Genomic DNA, 13,100 nt, shown 5'->3' on the forward strand with positions numbered 1-13,100 from the left:
GCAGCATTCTATGATCAGACACACTCCTTGCACCAAAACACATACATATTCACACTAAGGGAATGAATAATGACCACATAGGAACTTCATGTTGGAGGTCAGGTTTTGCCTCCAAGAGAGTTACGAAAAAACACAAACAAATGATTAAAAAGAACAAGGCTCAGTGTGCAGAGCCGTTTGGATTTCGGAGCTGTGGGTATGAATCTGGAATTAGATCCAGGCCTTTCAGATTCAGTTCAGGGCTCTTTCACTGGCCTCCCAGTTTAACAGTCACAGTGAGTTGCCTCCCATTAGATCGGGAGCTCACGAAGGGCAGAGGACTCTCGTGGCAGCACGGTGCCCGCGACCAGAACAGCGCTCGCGGCTCTCCGCAGAGATGATCCAAGTCTCCTCTCCAGAGAGAAAATGTGGCATGGAAGTGCCAGTCATTCAGGGCAGAGGAGAGGCTCACACCACAGGGACTGAGCCATCGAGGCTTGTATTTGCCCTTCCTGACTCTGGGCTCTTAGGGAAAACAGGCCTGAAAGATGGGAGCAAACAAACGGAGAAACCTCTAAGAGAGTCTGAGCAAAAACCCACGGCTCTTCCTCACAGGCAAGTTCAGCCCAGAGATGCAGTAAGATGCCACTTCTTAATGCTCTAGATGACTCTGGTCAAGATTAGAATCCAGGCAGATCTCAGTTCACAGATGAAGGCCAGAGCGTGGGTTCGGGTTGAAATCAGCAGTCCTGGGTTTGAATCCTGCCCTGGTCAGTTACCAGCTAGATAAACCTTAAAACCCTGGTCTGTGAAATTGGGAGGACACTGGAGTCTGGCTCACAGGGTGACCTGAGTTAATGTGCACAAAGCACCCTTCAGAGTGCCCGGTACACGGTGGGCGCTGCCGAGGTGGCGCCTGCTACCAGTCCAAGGAAGCCTCTGAAACAGGTAGCTGGCCATTCCTCTGTGAAAGATCACTGAAAGGAAGACAATTTTTTTGGAAAATTCAAGTGAATTTAATTCAACAAATATTGATAGTCCTACTTAAGTGTTAGGTATGATGCCAAGGGGCTTAAAAAAATCTGCCCAGGACCTGACGGTGAGGGCAGTCACACAGGAGAAGGGCTGTCTCGGAGGCAGGTGCGTGGTGCTGACAGCGGCCGAGGTGAACCAGCTGGAGGAAGACAGCAGAGTGAGCCGAGGGGCCTGGGAAGAAGTGACAGTTTAGTTGGGGCTCGAAGGATACACAGTTTACCGGGTGGACAGAGTAAAGAAGGAGGGCTTTCCCGCCAGTGGCACAGAAAATGGCCAGGTGACAGGTGCAGTGCGGAGTGGAGCTGTGGGGGCGGGATTGGACAGCCCAGAGCACAGGTGGCAACACAAGCCCGACACCCCCCTCCTGAACCCAGCCGTCTGCCTTGTTTTATCCGCCCGGTACCTTGTTTCTACCCGGCGGCAGCGCCGAGCTCCTTGCCCCTAGTTAAGGAGTAGTTACATTTATACAGTATTAAATTACATTCAGCTCTTTGAAGGCAACTGTGAGGCTGATGTGGCCCCTGGTTAAAATGAGTGTGACACCCCTGACCTAGAATCTCTTAAATGAGTGGCATTGATGTCACCTGGTAACCAACTCCACATGGGGGACGGAGAAGTCTTTGATGGCTCCTGGGCCTGTGGCTTGAGTAACTGGATGATAACAAGGGACAAAAGAACGCTTTGGACTGGGGAGAAAGCTTAAAGCAGGCCCCAGCCGAACGGCATGAAGTCTAGGGTAGTGAACATATTTTGGGCGATGGCTGGACAATTAAATGGCAACAAATGTTGACAGTTTACTAAGTTCCAGGCATTGTGCTTAACATTTTATATACCTGATGCTGTTAAGTCCTCAAAACAGCTGTCTGAAGAGTGCTGTCACTCTAATTTGCATACAGGAAACCGAAGCTCAGAAGTTAAGCAATGTGCCCAAGGTGAAACTGTTAGTAAGTGGCAAGACTTGACCTGAAGCCTGACTCCAAATCTCAGACCGCAGAACACTAGGCCTGCACCCCTCCCGCTGCTGGTGGGATTTTGACCTGAGAGATGTTATTATTAGGGCTTCCCTGGGGTGCTACTCGTTTGGGAACCGCTGCTAAATCCCCTTTATAAGATCCAGACAGCGCAGCAGAGTCATAAAGGCTCTGAGAAGTCCTCCGGTAAAGAAACCCCTGTGGCTTCGAGCAATCAAAGCTCCTGGGGTGGGCTCAGCTGGGAACACTGTTGCACAGCACGGGAGGGGCTGTGGCCCCAGACAGCGGTTTGGGAAGTGCTGCACCGCCTGCTCTGCGCTGGGTGACATCCAAGAAGTGGGAGGGGAGGAGAATGTGCTGGGGACTAGGGCCTAGGAGATGGAAAGTTGAAGCCAAAACACAGGTGGGTGAGGGCGGCGGGCAGGCCCGACACACACGCTGTGCGCCCAGGGGAAGGTGTGTCGGACAAGCTGCGTCTCACTAGGGAGACTAGCCCAGGCCTGCCCCGTGGAGCGCCACCAATACCACAGACACCGCTGCTCCTGCAGAGTTCTAACAGGTCGTCAAGGATACCAGTCTGCCAAGACAGGAAGGAGAGCGGGGCGAGGCTGAATTCCAGGAGTTGGACCTCGGGTGTAATGATAGCAATTTCTTCTCATTTTTTTTAAAACTCACCAAAGGAACTGGTGGCTGTGCAGTGGAGCACACATGAAGCCCCCAAACACAGCCTGGCTAGCTCTCAGTCGCTTCCCCTGGACGTCCAGGGCCTCCCCTGCGCGGGTGATGGCGCCACGCAACTCCGAGGGATGCCACTGCCTCCACTCAACAGATTCCAGGCTGGATAAGGTCACAATGGCTCCTTTGAGGCTGCAGCTGTACACCTGTGACGCCATGTGAACTACAAGGGAGACAAAAGCAGCCGAAGAAAGAGCCTTTTGAGAGGGGGGAAAAGAGGCCAGGGCTCTGGGGACTGCTCGGTTGGATCTGCTGGGTAAGGCGGGCACTAGCCAGTGCCACGAAGACAGCTTTCCCGCCTTCTGCATTTCATTAGCAACCATTTGTACTTATCTCGCATCTTCCACTCAGTCCCCTCACACGGGTCAATATCATTTTGAGCACAACGAACACGCAGGGAGAGAGTCAGAGAACACAGACACTTTCTCACCTGCTCACTATGGACAGCAAAGAGTGTGTCCCCTCCCAGGGCACACTGGGTGGAGGAAACTGACACCTTATGTGGCTTTCCCTGGCCTGCCCGCAACCCCCATGGTTACAAACAAGCCTTCTTCTGTGACTTGGTCAAATGCCTGCTGTGCTGGGCACGTTGTCCTGAGACTTGATTAATAACTAATAAGCAGAGCAGAGCCTGGAAATCTCAGAGGAATGAAGTTCTTCAGCTCATCCCCCAGTAGGGGATGTTGGGGGCCTCACCCGGGGGGCCCCAGAGGAGTCCCGGCCCTGAGGGACGCTCCCTTCCCTGAGCCAAGCTCACCCATTCCACGTCTCTCCGTGTGCTAGGTGTGCCTGCTTCCCTCCCTGCCTCCAAGAAATCTTGCCCTGCTATCAACCAGGACTTTTTGCTCACTCATTTTAAACAAAGGGAATCAGAGACTTGGGGCAGCTTCTGGAAGTTTCTACCCAGGGTTGGCAGAGAAACCCTCTCTCTTCCTTCTCAATCCCCTACTTTTCTGCAATTAAGATGAAGCTTATAAGCCCCATAATATTCTAGTCTGCTGACATCAGGGCACTTGCCTGAGGGGAGCTGCCGCGTCCCTGTCGCTTGCTTTGCTGAGGCCTAACTCTCCCTGTTGCTCCAGAGAGCAAGACCAGGCCAGGGCAGGAGGCGGGGTCTCTGCCTGCCACTGCTTTTGTCTCTGACAGGTGCAAAGGTGACTGCAAAGCCCCTGCCTAGGGGGCTGCCGACTGGGTAACCGACTGATGGCAAAGGGGGCCCTTGTGAAATCTTTTGCCCAGGACCACAGATTTCTAGCTACAGCGGCACTCCCCGGGGTTGCTAGAGCAACCACTGGCAAGCAGGCAGTCCAAGGCTTGCTTCAGTTTCATAGAATCGTTGGAGCAGGATAACTGTTGGATCAAAGAGGATTTGTCTCCCAACAACTTCCATGGCTGCAGTACCATGCTGGAAAGACTGCTGAGGCCTCCTCTTGTCCCGGCAGGAAAAAGCTGTTGGGGAGAATGGAGTATAGAGGTGTGTAGGGTTTGAGGTGTACCAATGAGGGAGCTGTTGAAGGTCTGTCACTGGCAGAGAAGACGGCAGGTGGAGGGGACAGCACACATGCTTGCATTTACCACTGCTGACTTTGGTCAACTCCTTTATCAAAGAGACTGAAAAAAGCAAAAACTCCAAAACGGAGACTGGTGCGATTTCCTCGCTGCAATAACGAATGGCAGAGTGGGGACCAGAACCCCGGCCAGTCCCCAGTGACACACCCTGAGCCACAGACTAATCTCTTATCCGCTTTGCTTTTCCTTCTCTAACCTGAGGACCCTGTCACCCCATCCAGGGTGGGGATGGCCTGGAACTGTACCAGAGAGCTTTTGGAACCACTAGGCGAGGGCCAGACAGCCACAGTAACTTGGGGTTGCACTGGGGGGCAGCATTCCTCCCAGACACTCTGGACATGGGGAAAATGCTTAGTCCCCCAGAGATGTGCCTGCTGGGTTTTACCCTTAGAGGCAAGAATGAGCAAGTGGGGGGAAAGGGCTTGGCCCTAAACCCCGCAGCCTAGTGTGGAGTCCAGAGGGAAGGTGATGTTCTGGTGCCACTGGATGTGGAATCCGGCCAGAGTTAGAATCCTGGGAGCGTGGGTTGGTCCCCTCCGCACCTATTTCAGCAGACACCTCCCTCAGAGGGTCACTGATGGGCACTTACTAAGTATTTGTTGATTGAACATACCACTTTTTCTCTTCTCTTCCCTCGGGTTTTTCACATGCAGGAGCCCTGCCTGGAACCTTTCTGTGCGGACTTTCCCTCCTGGACTAGACTGAAAGTTCCTGAGGGCAAAGACCACATGGACCACCCCTCTGTGGGCTGGGCGCCTAGCACCCCCGAGGCCCTCCGAGAATGAATGCGGGCTGACTTAGTGAGTTCTGTCCCCTCCCCTTCATTCAGGACCACAATAAAGAGCTGCAGGAGACAAAACAAACAAAATCCTGGTTTTCAACAGGATGCCAAACCAGAATGCTAATTTTCTTCAAAGTACCATAATTCTGTCTTATAAACCAAGTCACCAGCACAGAGTTCGGGGTTTGAACACGGACATCAACTGGAAAAAGCAGAAATGCTGTGAGAACAGACAGCGCCCTGCAGTGAGAACTCCCTATGGCTATACTGCCTGGCCGCCTGCCACCTGCTCCCCAGATTCCACCCGGCCAGCACAGTGGCTGTGGCTCATTTTGTGCTAGCAGTGGTGGCAGGTGACAGCCCGGACGACCAGGATGCTGTTCTAGGAAGGCTTCAGGATCCTGAGAAGAGGCAGAGACTAGGGACAGCATTCCTACCACCTTCCCCAGGGTGCACTGTCCTTCCTGTGAAGAGCAGACCCATAGTCTCCCTGTCTTCTGACGGACCTCATTCCCAGTCATCCCCCATCTCATTCTCAAAAAACATGTGGGATGATCGTCACTGTTTCTTCGGGTCTATGTCTGCATCAAGGACTTTGAATAAAGCAGTATCCTAGTTGCATGATTTTGGACAAGTGCCTTTCAAGCTTCTTCAGCCTCAGTTACCTTGTCTGTACAGTGGGGATAACAATGACCACACGGGGGTATCTAATTAAATTCCATAATATATGTGGAGAACTTAGTCCCATGCCTGCCACACAGCGGGTACAGAATGAATGAAAGCAGCTTCACCATAAGCCCCAGCGCATGCAAACTTCTGAAAGGGAACGTGCAGGAACGAAAGCAAAGGGGTAGACATTGGAGAACCTGGAACTCTGTGCAAGGGGTAATGGCCGTGAGGGCCTCTGAAATTTCTAGAGTGTCTGTCACTCTCCCATGTCACCGTTTTGTCCTGCACATAACTTCATTTAGATCAGCAGTTCACCTCTTTAAATGAAGAAGGCCCAAGTATGTAGGGGAGTTCACTCTGGGGGAAAAGAAAGAAACTCTAAAGTATCGGGGGAAAGACCTAGTAGAGGAGGGCAGAGGTTAGTTTGGGGGGCGGCAGAACTGAAGAGAAGGCCACTCGGGATGTGGAAATGAGAACAGGAGCTCCCCGGAGGCCTCACTTTGCGAAGTGCCAGAGCCTCTCAGACCCGGGCACTCCTCATCCCCTCCCTGCTGCTCCCAGCGCTCGGTGCAAACGCCACAAACCTCGCTAGTCTGGGGAACGCTCTGGCTCTGTTCCGACTCAGCGGTTCCACGACCCTACCTGGTGTAACCTGACCCACATACCCAGTCACTGGGATGTTTAAAGGACACCTGATCCTTTCAGTGACACTGCGGATACCCTATCCCATCCTCCTAAGACATGACTACAAAGAAGAGAATCCCAGCCTCTGGCCTCAGTCCAACCACGATCCAGCCAAGTTGCCTGAATCGGGGTCAGAAGGGAAAGCTGCCATTTGGAGGCAGAACTGCCCGCCTGCCTGACCCTCCACACCCACAGGGCAGCGGTTTCAACCCTGGCCTGACACCAGAGTCGCTTGCAGAGCTCTAAAAAAAAAAAAAAACAGATTTCAGGGCCACCCTAGCCTTACTAAGTACTTCAGGGGTGGTGCCTGGGAGTATGTAGTTTCTAAAAGTGTCATAGGTGACTGAGGGGTGAAGCCAGGGCTGAATAAAATGGTTCACGAAGTGTCGTGTTTTGAACTTCTGGGAAATTCCTAGGGCTCCACGAGAGACAAGACAGTTGTCTTTTTCCTCTAAGTGGCACCCGCAGCAAGCCTGTTCCAGCGTCCCTAGCTCTCCAAGAGCTCAATCAGGAGGCAACTGCCTCAACTGCCCAGCCTTCCCAGAGGGTCCCCAAACACTGAGATGCCCTCCTCATCGCCACAGAACGCAATGAAAGGTGTGCTTCTTACTGAAATCAGACACAGATTAATCACAGTTCTGGAGCGCCTGTTTTGTGGCAGGCCCCGACACATAAGTCACAAGCCTGTGGGAAAGACTCTACATTATTCCTGTCTGGGGCTCATTTTTGGAAAAGGTGTGATTATCCGAGATTTACCAGATCGTTACAGCACAGTCCTCGGGGTAATTTATTACTTATGACTGATATAGAATTTGGGGTTTACTGGTGATTTATTACTCATGATTAACATACACTTTAGGGTTTACTGGTTATTTATGACTTATGAGCAACATACAATTTGGGGCTTATTGACTGATGAGTCTTCTCAAAATTCTTTTGGTCACAACTCAAATGGATGTGGCTAGGCTGAGTGAATGACTTTGAATTTATTTGCAATGCATCCCCTTGGGCTGTCCAAACACCCACCTTATCTTTTTTTTTTTTTTGGTAAAAATATGGAACGCTTCAGGAATTTGTGTGCCGCCCTTGTGCAGGGGCCACGCTGATCTTCTCTGTATCGTTCCAATGTTATTGCATGTGCTGCCGAAGCCAGCACTCAGGCCTGTATGTTAACCGTGAAGTCGTCCCCCCCGCCTATCCTCCGGAAAACAGTGCAACTATTTGCTGGGAACCAGAGCCACAAACAAGGGGCTGCAGAAGTGTAGGCACCAGATTGATCTCAGCTGATGAGCACTACGAGCTGTGAAGGTATTGTCTCCGTTTTTAAAGATAATGAACCCAAGGCTCAGAGAACCTCGGTAACTTGACAAACACACAGCTAGGACAGCAGGGGTCAAGGGTTTGACCCCAGGTCTTCTGAATTCCGGATCAGGGCTTTCACCGTAGCTCCACTACAGTCCACACTCGCCCGTTTTGAGCAGCTACACAGGAGATTTTCAGGTTCGGTTCCAGAGCACTACAACAAAGTGAGTCTATCAATAAACCGAGTCGTAATCTTATCGCTGGTATAGGGTCTTGCCTTCATTTTGCAAAACACCCAATGTCCGTAAAGAGCAATGAAATGAGGTGTGCCTGTAGTTACTTATGTCCAGATTTATAATGGTTGACATAAATGTCATTATCTACTGTCTTTATCAGTCGTGAGCAAAAATCATGGATTAAGATCTACCAGAAATTTTGGAGGACATTATTATAAAAGAAATAAGGGTTCAGAGGAGCTGAGCGACTTGTCCAAGATCAGACAGCTACTAAGAGGCGGAGTATGCATTTGACCTCAGGTCCGCATGGACTCCAAAACAGGAGCACTTTGCAACTACAGACGCACATTCAAGGCAGTGGAGAGGAAACCACAGGAGAAGAGCCATCAGAAGCTATGGCTCCCCATTTCTGTTCCAATCTTTATTAGTACAGCACTTTGGACAAGTCCCTTGTCCTTTGTAAAATGGAAACAATGACCTACTTTACTGAGAACTGAAGACCCAAATGGGTGTAAAAGTATTCTGAAAATCCTCTCCAAAAATAACAGAAGGTAAGAACGCAGTCAGTCAGACCTGGATCCAAATTCCGACTCTGCCCCTTATTGGCTGTGTGACTTTGGGCAAGTGATTTTACCTTTCTTATGCCTCAGTTTTCTCATCTAAAAAGTCAGTACCTAGCCCAAAGGTTGTGGTGGCGATTAAATGAGAGCATCTATTTACACAGGGGTTGCCTGACACATAGTACTTGATCCATAAACGTCAGCCACTGTTGCCATTACAATTGTGCCCCTCGGGCCTTTAACTTCTTAGAAGCACGGACTTTCCAAGCTACCAAACGTACCCTGGGCTTCAGTTTCGGTCCTATTATTCTCTTCCTTCCCGTCCCCCTTCCCCACAGTCATCTTAAAACCTTACAAGAACCCCAGTCCCCTTGCCCCGGTTCGGCGCTGTCTCTTACTCGACGACCTTGGCTGGGTGCCCGTGGTGCTCATAGACCAGCGCCCGGACCCGGGAGGGGTCGGCAGATGCAGAGTAGGCGGTGGTAGCGGGCCGGGGGCAGCCGGGGGCAACTAGTAGCCTCCGCCGCAGCAGGGCCGCGGTTCGCGCCAACCACAAAACGCGGCTGACCCACATGTTCACTGCAAGAACTCGCAGCCGGACGCCGGGGTACGTCATCTTCCGGCGACCGCGCGCTGGCGCCCCGCCCCCTGCCCCGCCTCGTGACCGCGCCCCTTGCTCCTTTTAAAGGGCCGGCCCTCTTCCTGCTCCGCCTGCGCTGTGGCGCCCTGTGAGGCTGCGCGGGGAGAGGGGGGATGCACGGTGGGGGAACTCGAGGGAGTCGCGAAGATTTCGAGCCTGCCACAGTTGATCTTCCAACAAGGAACGCCTGAGGCTGGCCTAAAGCTATGTCTGCAGTCTTCGATCTGCTGTTTGATTTTAGGGAAGACATTTCCCTTCACCGGCCTCGGTTTCTCCCTCTCCCCACAATTTGTGTAGTGCTCACTGTGCCCAGGCCATTAAAGGCATGATCTCATTTAATCTACACTATCTTCTGATAGCACAGGGAGGCAAAGCTGAGTTCTCTACACCGAGTAGAGTACATATAAGCTGATGTGGAGGCAAGAGTACTGGCTTTAGAATTAGAAGATTTAGGTTCTAAACCCAGCCCTCCTGCTGTTCCTAGCTTGGGAACCTTGGGCAAGTAACTGAAACGCGGAGTCTCTTCTCCTAGGAAGATGGGAGAGAATATTCCTCCTTCAAGATAGTCGTGCGGATAGGATGAAACAGTAGAATAACATTGTGGACCGGGGAGTGCCTTGTAAAACGCGGTGTGTTCAGATGTAAGGGAGGGTTCACAAGGAGGAGGGCTCTGAAAATTCTCGGTTTAGAAAACAATGAAGTGGGACAATGGAAGTGCTTTGTAAAAACATCATGGCCCAGTAAAGACACTAGGTCATGTTTTTGGTGGAGTGAAGACATGAGCTGAACTACAATCCCAGCTGAAGGGTAAGAGCATGACAGAGGGCATTGTTGGACTGGAGGAGAGAGGAGGAGTTTGGGAAGGGGCTGGGGGAGGGGTTTCGGAGGAGGTGCTGTTGGAGCCAGTTCTGTGACTCAATCTTCCATATGTACAAAAAGCACCTGAAGTTTCATCTTAGACCTACTGGGTTAGAGGCTTGGGCAGGCCTTCTTCAGGAATGTACAATTCTTAGGAGCTCTTAAGAATATTCTGAGGCAGGTGGCCCAGGGAAGAGGCTTTGAGAAACACGGAGCCAGGGCTTTGAAGGGTAAGGAAAAGTTCCTTCCTCTGGGTTTTATGGACCCAAAGCTCTTTAACTCAGGGCCTTTTTTTCTGAGGAAGAGAAGAAAGCAAAGTGCCGGGCTCTGGCCAATCTGGGTCGGAGTCCTGGCTCAGCCACTTTCTAGAACCACTTCAAAGTGATTGTGGACAAGTCTCTTGACCTCTCTGTGTCTCCATTTCCTTATCTTCAAATGAAGGAAATCATAGCATCTGTTTCAAGGCTGTTGTGAGGATCAAGTGAGATACTATTCACTTCACTTGAAGCACCGAGCCAAAGAATGCTTGGCACATAAAAGCTTTTGCTGAATGTGTTCAGGGGGTTACTGTGGAGGGTAAATAAGAGATAGCACCTTTAAAACATATAGACTAGGGCCTGGCTCATAGGACCTGCTCAAAACGTGTTTGTATTTGCTTTTCTTGTTTTACTATGGTTAGTGATTTTAGAGAGAGAGGAAGGGAGACAGACAGAGAGAGAGAGAGAGAAACATCAATTGGTTGCCTCCCTTATATGCTTCCGACTGAGGATTGAACCGCAGCCTAGGCATGTGCCCTGATGGGGAACTGAACTGGCAAAATCTAACCAACTGAGCCACACTGAAAAGGGCTGTCCTTGCTTTTATTATAGAGACAGTTGGTGTCCCATGATGGGGGAAAGACTTGGGTGCATACTGCACTCATGTGCACGCACACACACGTTCCCAGTCTTGCTTATCTTCTATCTTCACAGTGACACACGGGGTGTCTTCTCTTGTAAGACCCCCTAGGTGACATTGAGCTGTTGACATTATCTTCTCTGCCAAATTGGCGCCCCTCAATTCTGTTGGCAGCCTGGCAAGTCTTCTCCTTGGGGCTGGTCTTAGTCCCCTTCATCCTGATTGCCTTCACCTTCTGTTTAGGCCCTCAGCTCTCATAACTGTGTCAACAGCTCCTCCCTAACTGAGATCCCTTTCTTTTTTTTCTGCCTCCCCAATTCTTTTAGAGAGAACCAGAAACTACAGTTCTTTGTAAAACACCACTAACAATGGATATATTAAACTTCAAATTGTAACGAAACTGTGATTCTATGCTCATTCTATTGTTCTCTCACCCTACTGACACTTACGGAAGTCTTCAGAAAAATGTATGGCGGAAAGACACCTTAAAGCAACGACAAAAATTACGTTCAATGCACTTAACTTCTCTTCTTGCAAATTAGAAAAGTTATGACTGGTTTTAATGCAATGGCAAAACCCCTCACCTCGGCTGGAGGAATACCTGGGTCCCCCCAGGGACAAGTTTGAAAACCATTGATCTAGGAGGTCAAGTCCAATAGTCCTGGGCTTGCATCAAGGCCTTTGCACTGTGCCTCCCACATTGACTTTATCTCTTACTGTTGGGCAGTGCACAGCCCATGATCCAACTGTACCTGATACCCACCTTTCTCAGAACTTACATGTCTCGTGTCTTTATTCAGCCTGCTCCTTCTGCTTGATGTGCTTTTCCCTGCCTTGCGTGCCTGGGAAGCTCCAGGTTCACACATTATTTGTTGGATGTCATTTCCTGAATCCCTAAGCTGAGCCAACCCCTGTTGCCTTTGTATTTTCTCTGGGTAGGTGTACGGCCTTTAGGACACAGCCTCTCATTTATTTATGCGCCCATTTCCCGCTCCAGGCAAGAGTGGAACCCTGTTTGGTGCGTCTCCATGACACCAGCACCCAGTATGGGGCCTGGCGCAGGGTCGGGTCATAAATATTCCATGAGTTGAAAGTAATTAGATTTCCTCACGGCCTGGCCCTGCCTGTGGTGCTGCCTCCTTTTCCTTAGATTTGGGTCACTCAGGGCAGGACTTTTCTCCTTCCTTCTCTCTTCTCTCTGGGTTAGAGAAGTTTATGGTCTTTTTCAAGTAAAGCAGAATGTTCTCTTTTCATTTGCCCACCTGTTGCTTGTGTTCCTTCTCGTTCCACCAGAGCCCCTGCCCTGTAGAATCCTCTGTACAAAGACTGGGGGGGCGTGGAATCAGTCTGGGGCAGATTCGTGTCCTGGGCCCACCACTTACCAGCCATGTGACCTTTGGCAAGTGCTCTATGCAATCTGAGCCTTGGTTTCCATGTCCAAAACAAGTAGAATCCACGGTATACCTCTGTCAGAGGCTTCTGTAAGCGTTGTCTGCAAACAGCGGCATTCTTGGTTGTTCCTGCTGTTCCCCAGGTTTCACTCCTTGACTTTTGTTTTCTGGGTTGTACCTTCTGTCTCTTCTCTGCTCCAGCATCTCTCTGTCTCCATTTCTTCCCCATCGCCACTTTTTTTAAAATAAGGAATTTATTCATAGAGAGAGGGGAAGGGAAGGAGAAAGAGTTGGAGAGAAACATCAGTGTGAGAGAGAGAGACATTGATTGGTTGCCTCTTTTACACGCCCTGACCAGGGTACGAACCCTCAACCCAGGCATGTGCCCCGACCAGGAATCGAACTGGCAACCTTTCGCTTTGTGGGACCATGCCCAGCCTCCAGTCAGGGACCCATCACCTTTTTCTTGCTTCTATCTGTCTCCCTGTGACTCCCTCTCTTTCATTCTCTGCTTCTGGTTCTTGCCCGCTGTCTTTTTGGCCCCTTCCTGGCTCAGCCTGGTGCTCATCGGGCCTCACCAGAGAGGAGACCAAGAGCCCAGGCGTCCTCAGTCCTGTCTCTTCCGGGCCAGGGCAACCTCAGTGGTGCCAGCCCCAGTGTGGAGGCAGCAGACAGTGGAGTCGGTGCACAGGAAGGGCTTGGATACACCTTGAACTGCTAGGGGCTGTTCAATGTCACTGACCACCTAGTTAGATCCACCTGCTTCCAGGGGTTTGCGCTTCCTCAGCCTGCT

The 13,100-nt window shown here is 50.8% G+C and overlaps 1 protein-coding gene and 1 non-coding gene across 6 annotated transcripts in view; both read right to left on the minus strand.

The window, feature by feature from the left end:
• The window catches only part of MECR (mitochondrial trans-2-enoyl-CoA reductase), a 46,752-nt gene extending 37,616 nt beyond the window's left edge, over positions 1-9,136 (minus strand). For 2 of the 5 annotated variants that reach the window (XR_005068084.1, XM_037057210.1), the window contains exon 1: positions 8,920-9,133. Coding sequence is in view for 3 of the 5 variants with exons in the window: in XM_037057210.1 (XP_036913105.1) it covers positions 8,920-9,095 (176 nt within the window). In the remaining 2 variants the exon portion in view is untranslated. Of the gene's footprint in view, positions 1-2,660; positions 2,884-8,919 lie in introns of all 5 variants that reach the window. The other 3 variants (XM_037057213.1, XM_037057211.1, XM_037057212.1) reach the window with 3 other exon arrangements.
• Positions 7,473-7,579, minus strand: LOC118994592 (U6 spliceosomal RNA). Its single transcript, XR_005068099.1, has one exon. It is a non-coding gene; the product is annotated as a U6 spliceosomal RNA (small nuclear RNA).
• Positions 9,137-13,100: the final 3,964 nt, after the last annotated feature.

Source organism: Sturnira hondurensis, unplaced genomic scaffold (genome assembly GCF_014824575.4).
Source record: "Sturnira hondurensis isolate 20B ecotype Veracruz unplaced genomic scaffold, ASM1482457v3 Scaffold0009516, whole genome shotgun sequence".
Lineage (NCBI taxonomy): Eukaryota > Metazoa > Chordata > Mammalia > Chiroptera > Phyllostomidae > Sturnira > Sturnira hondurensis.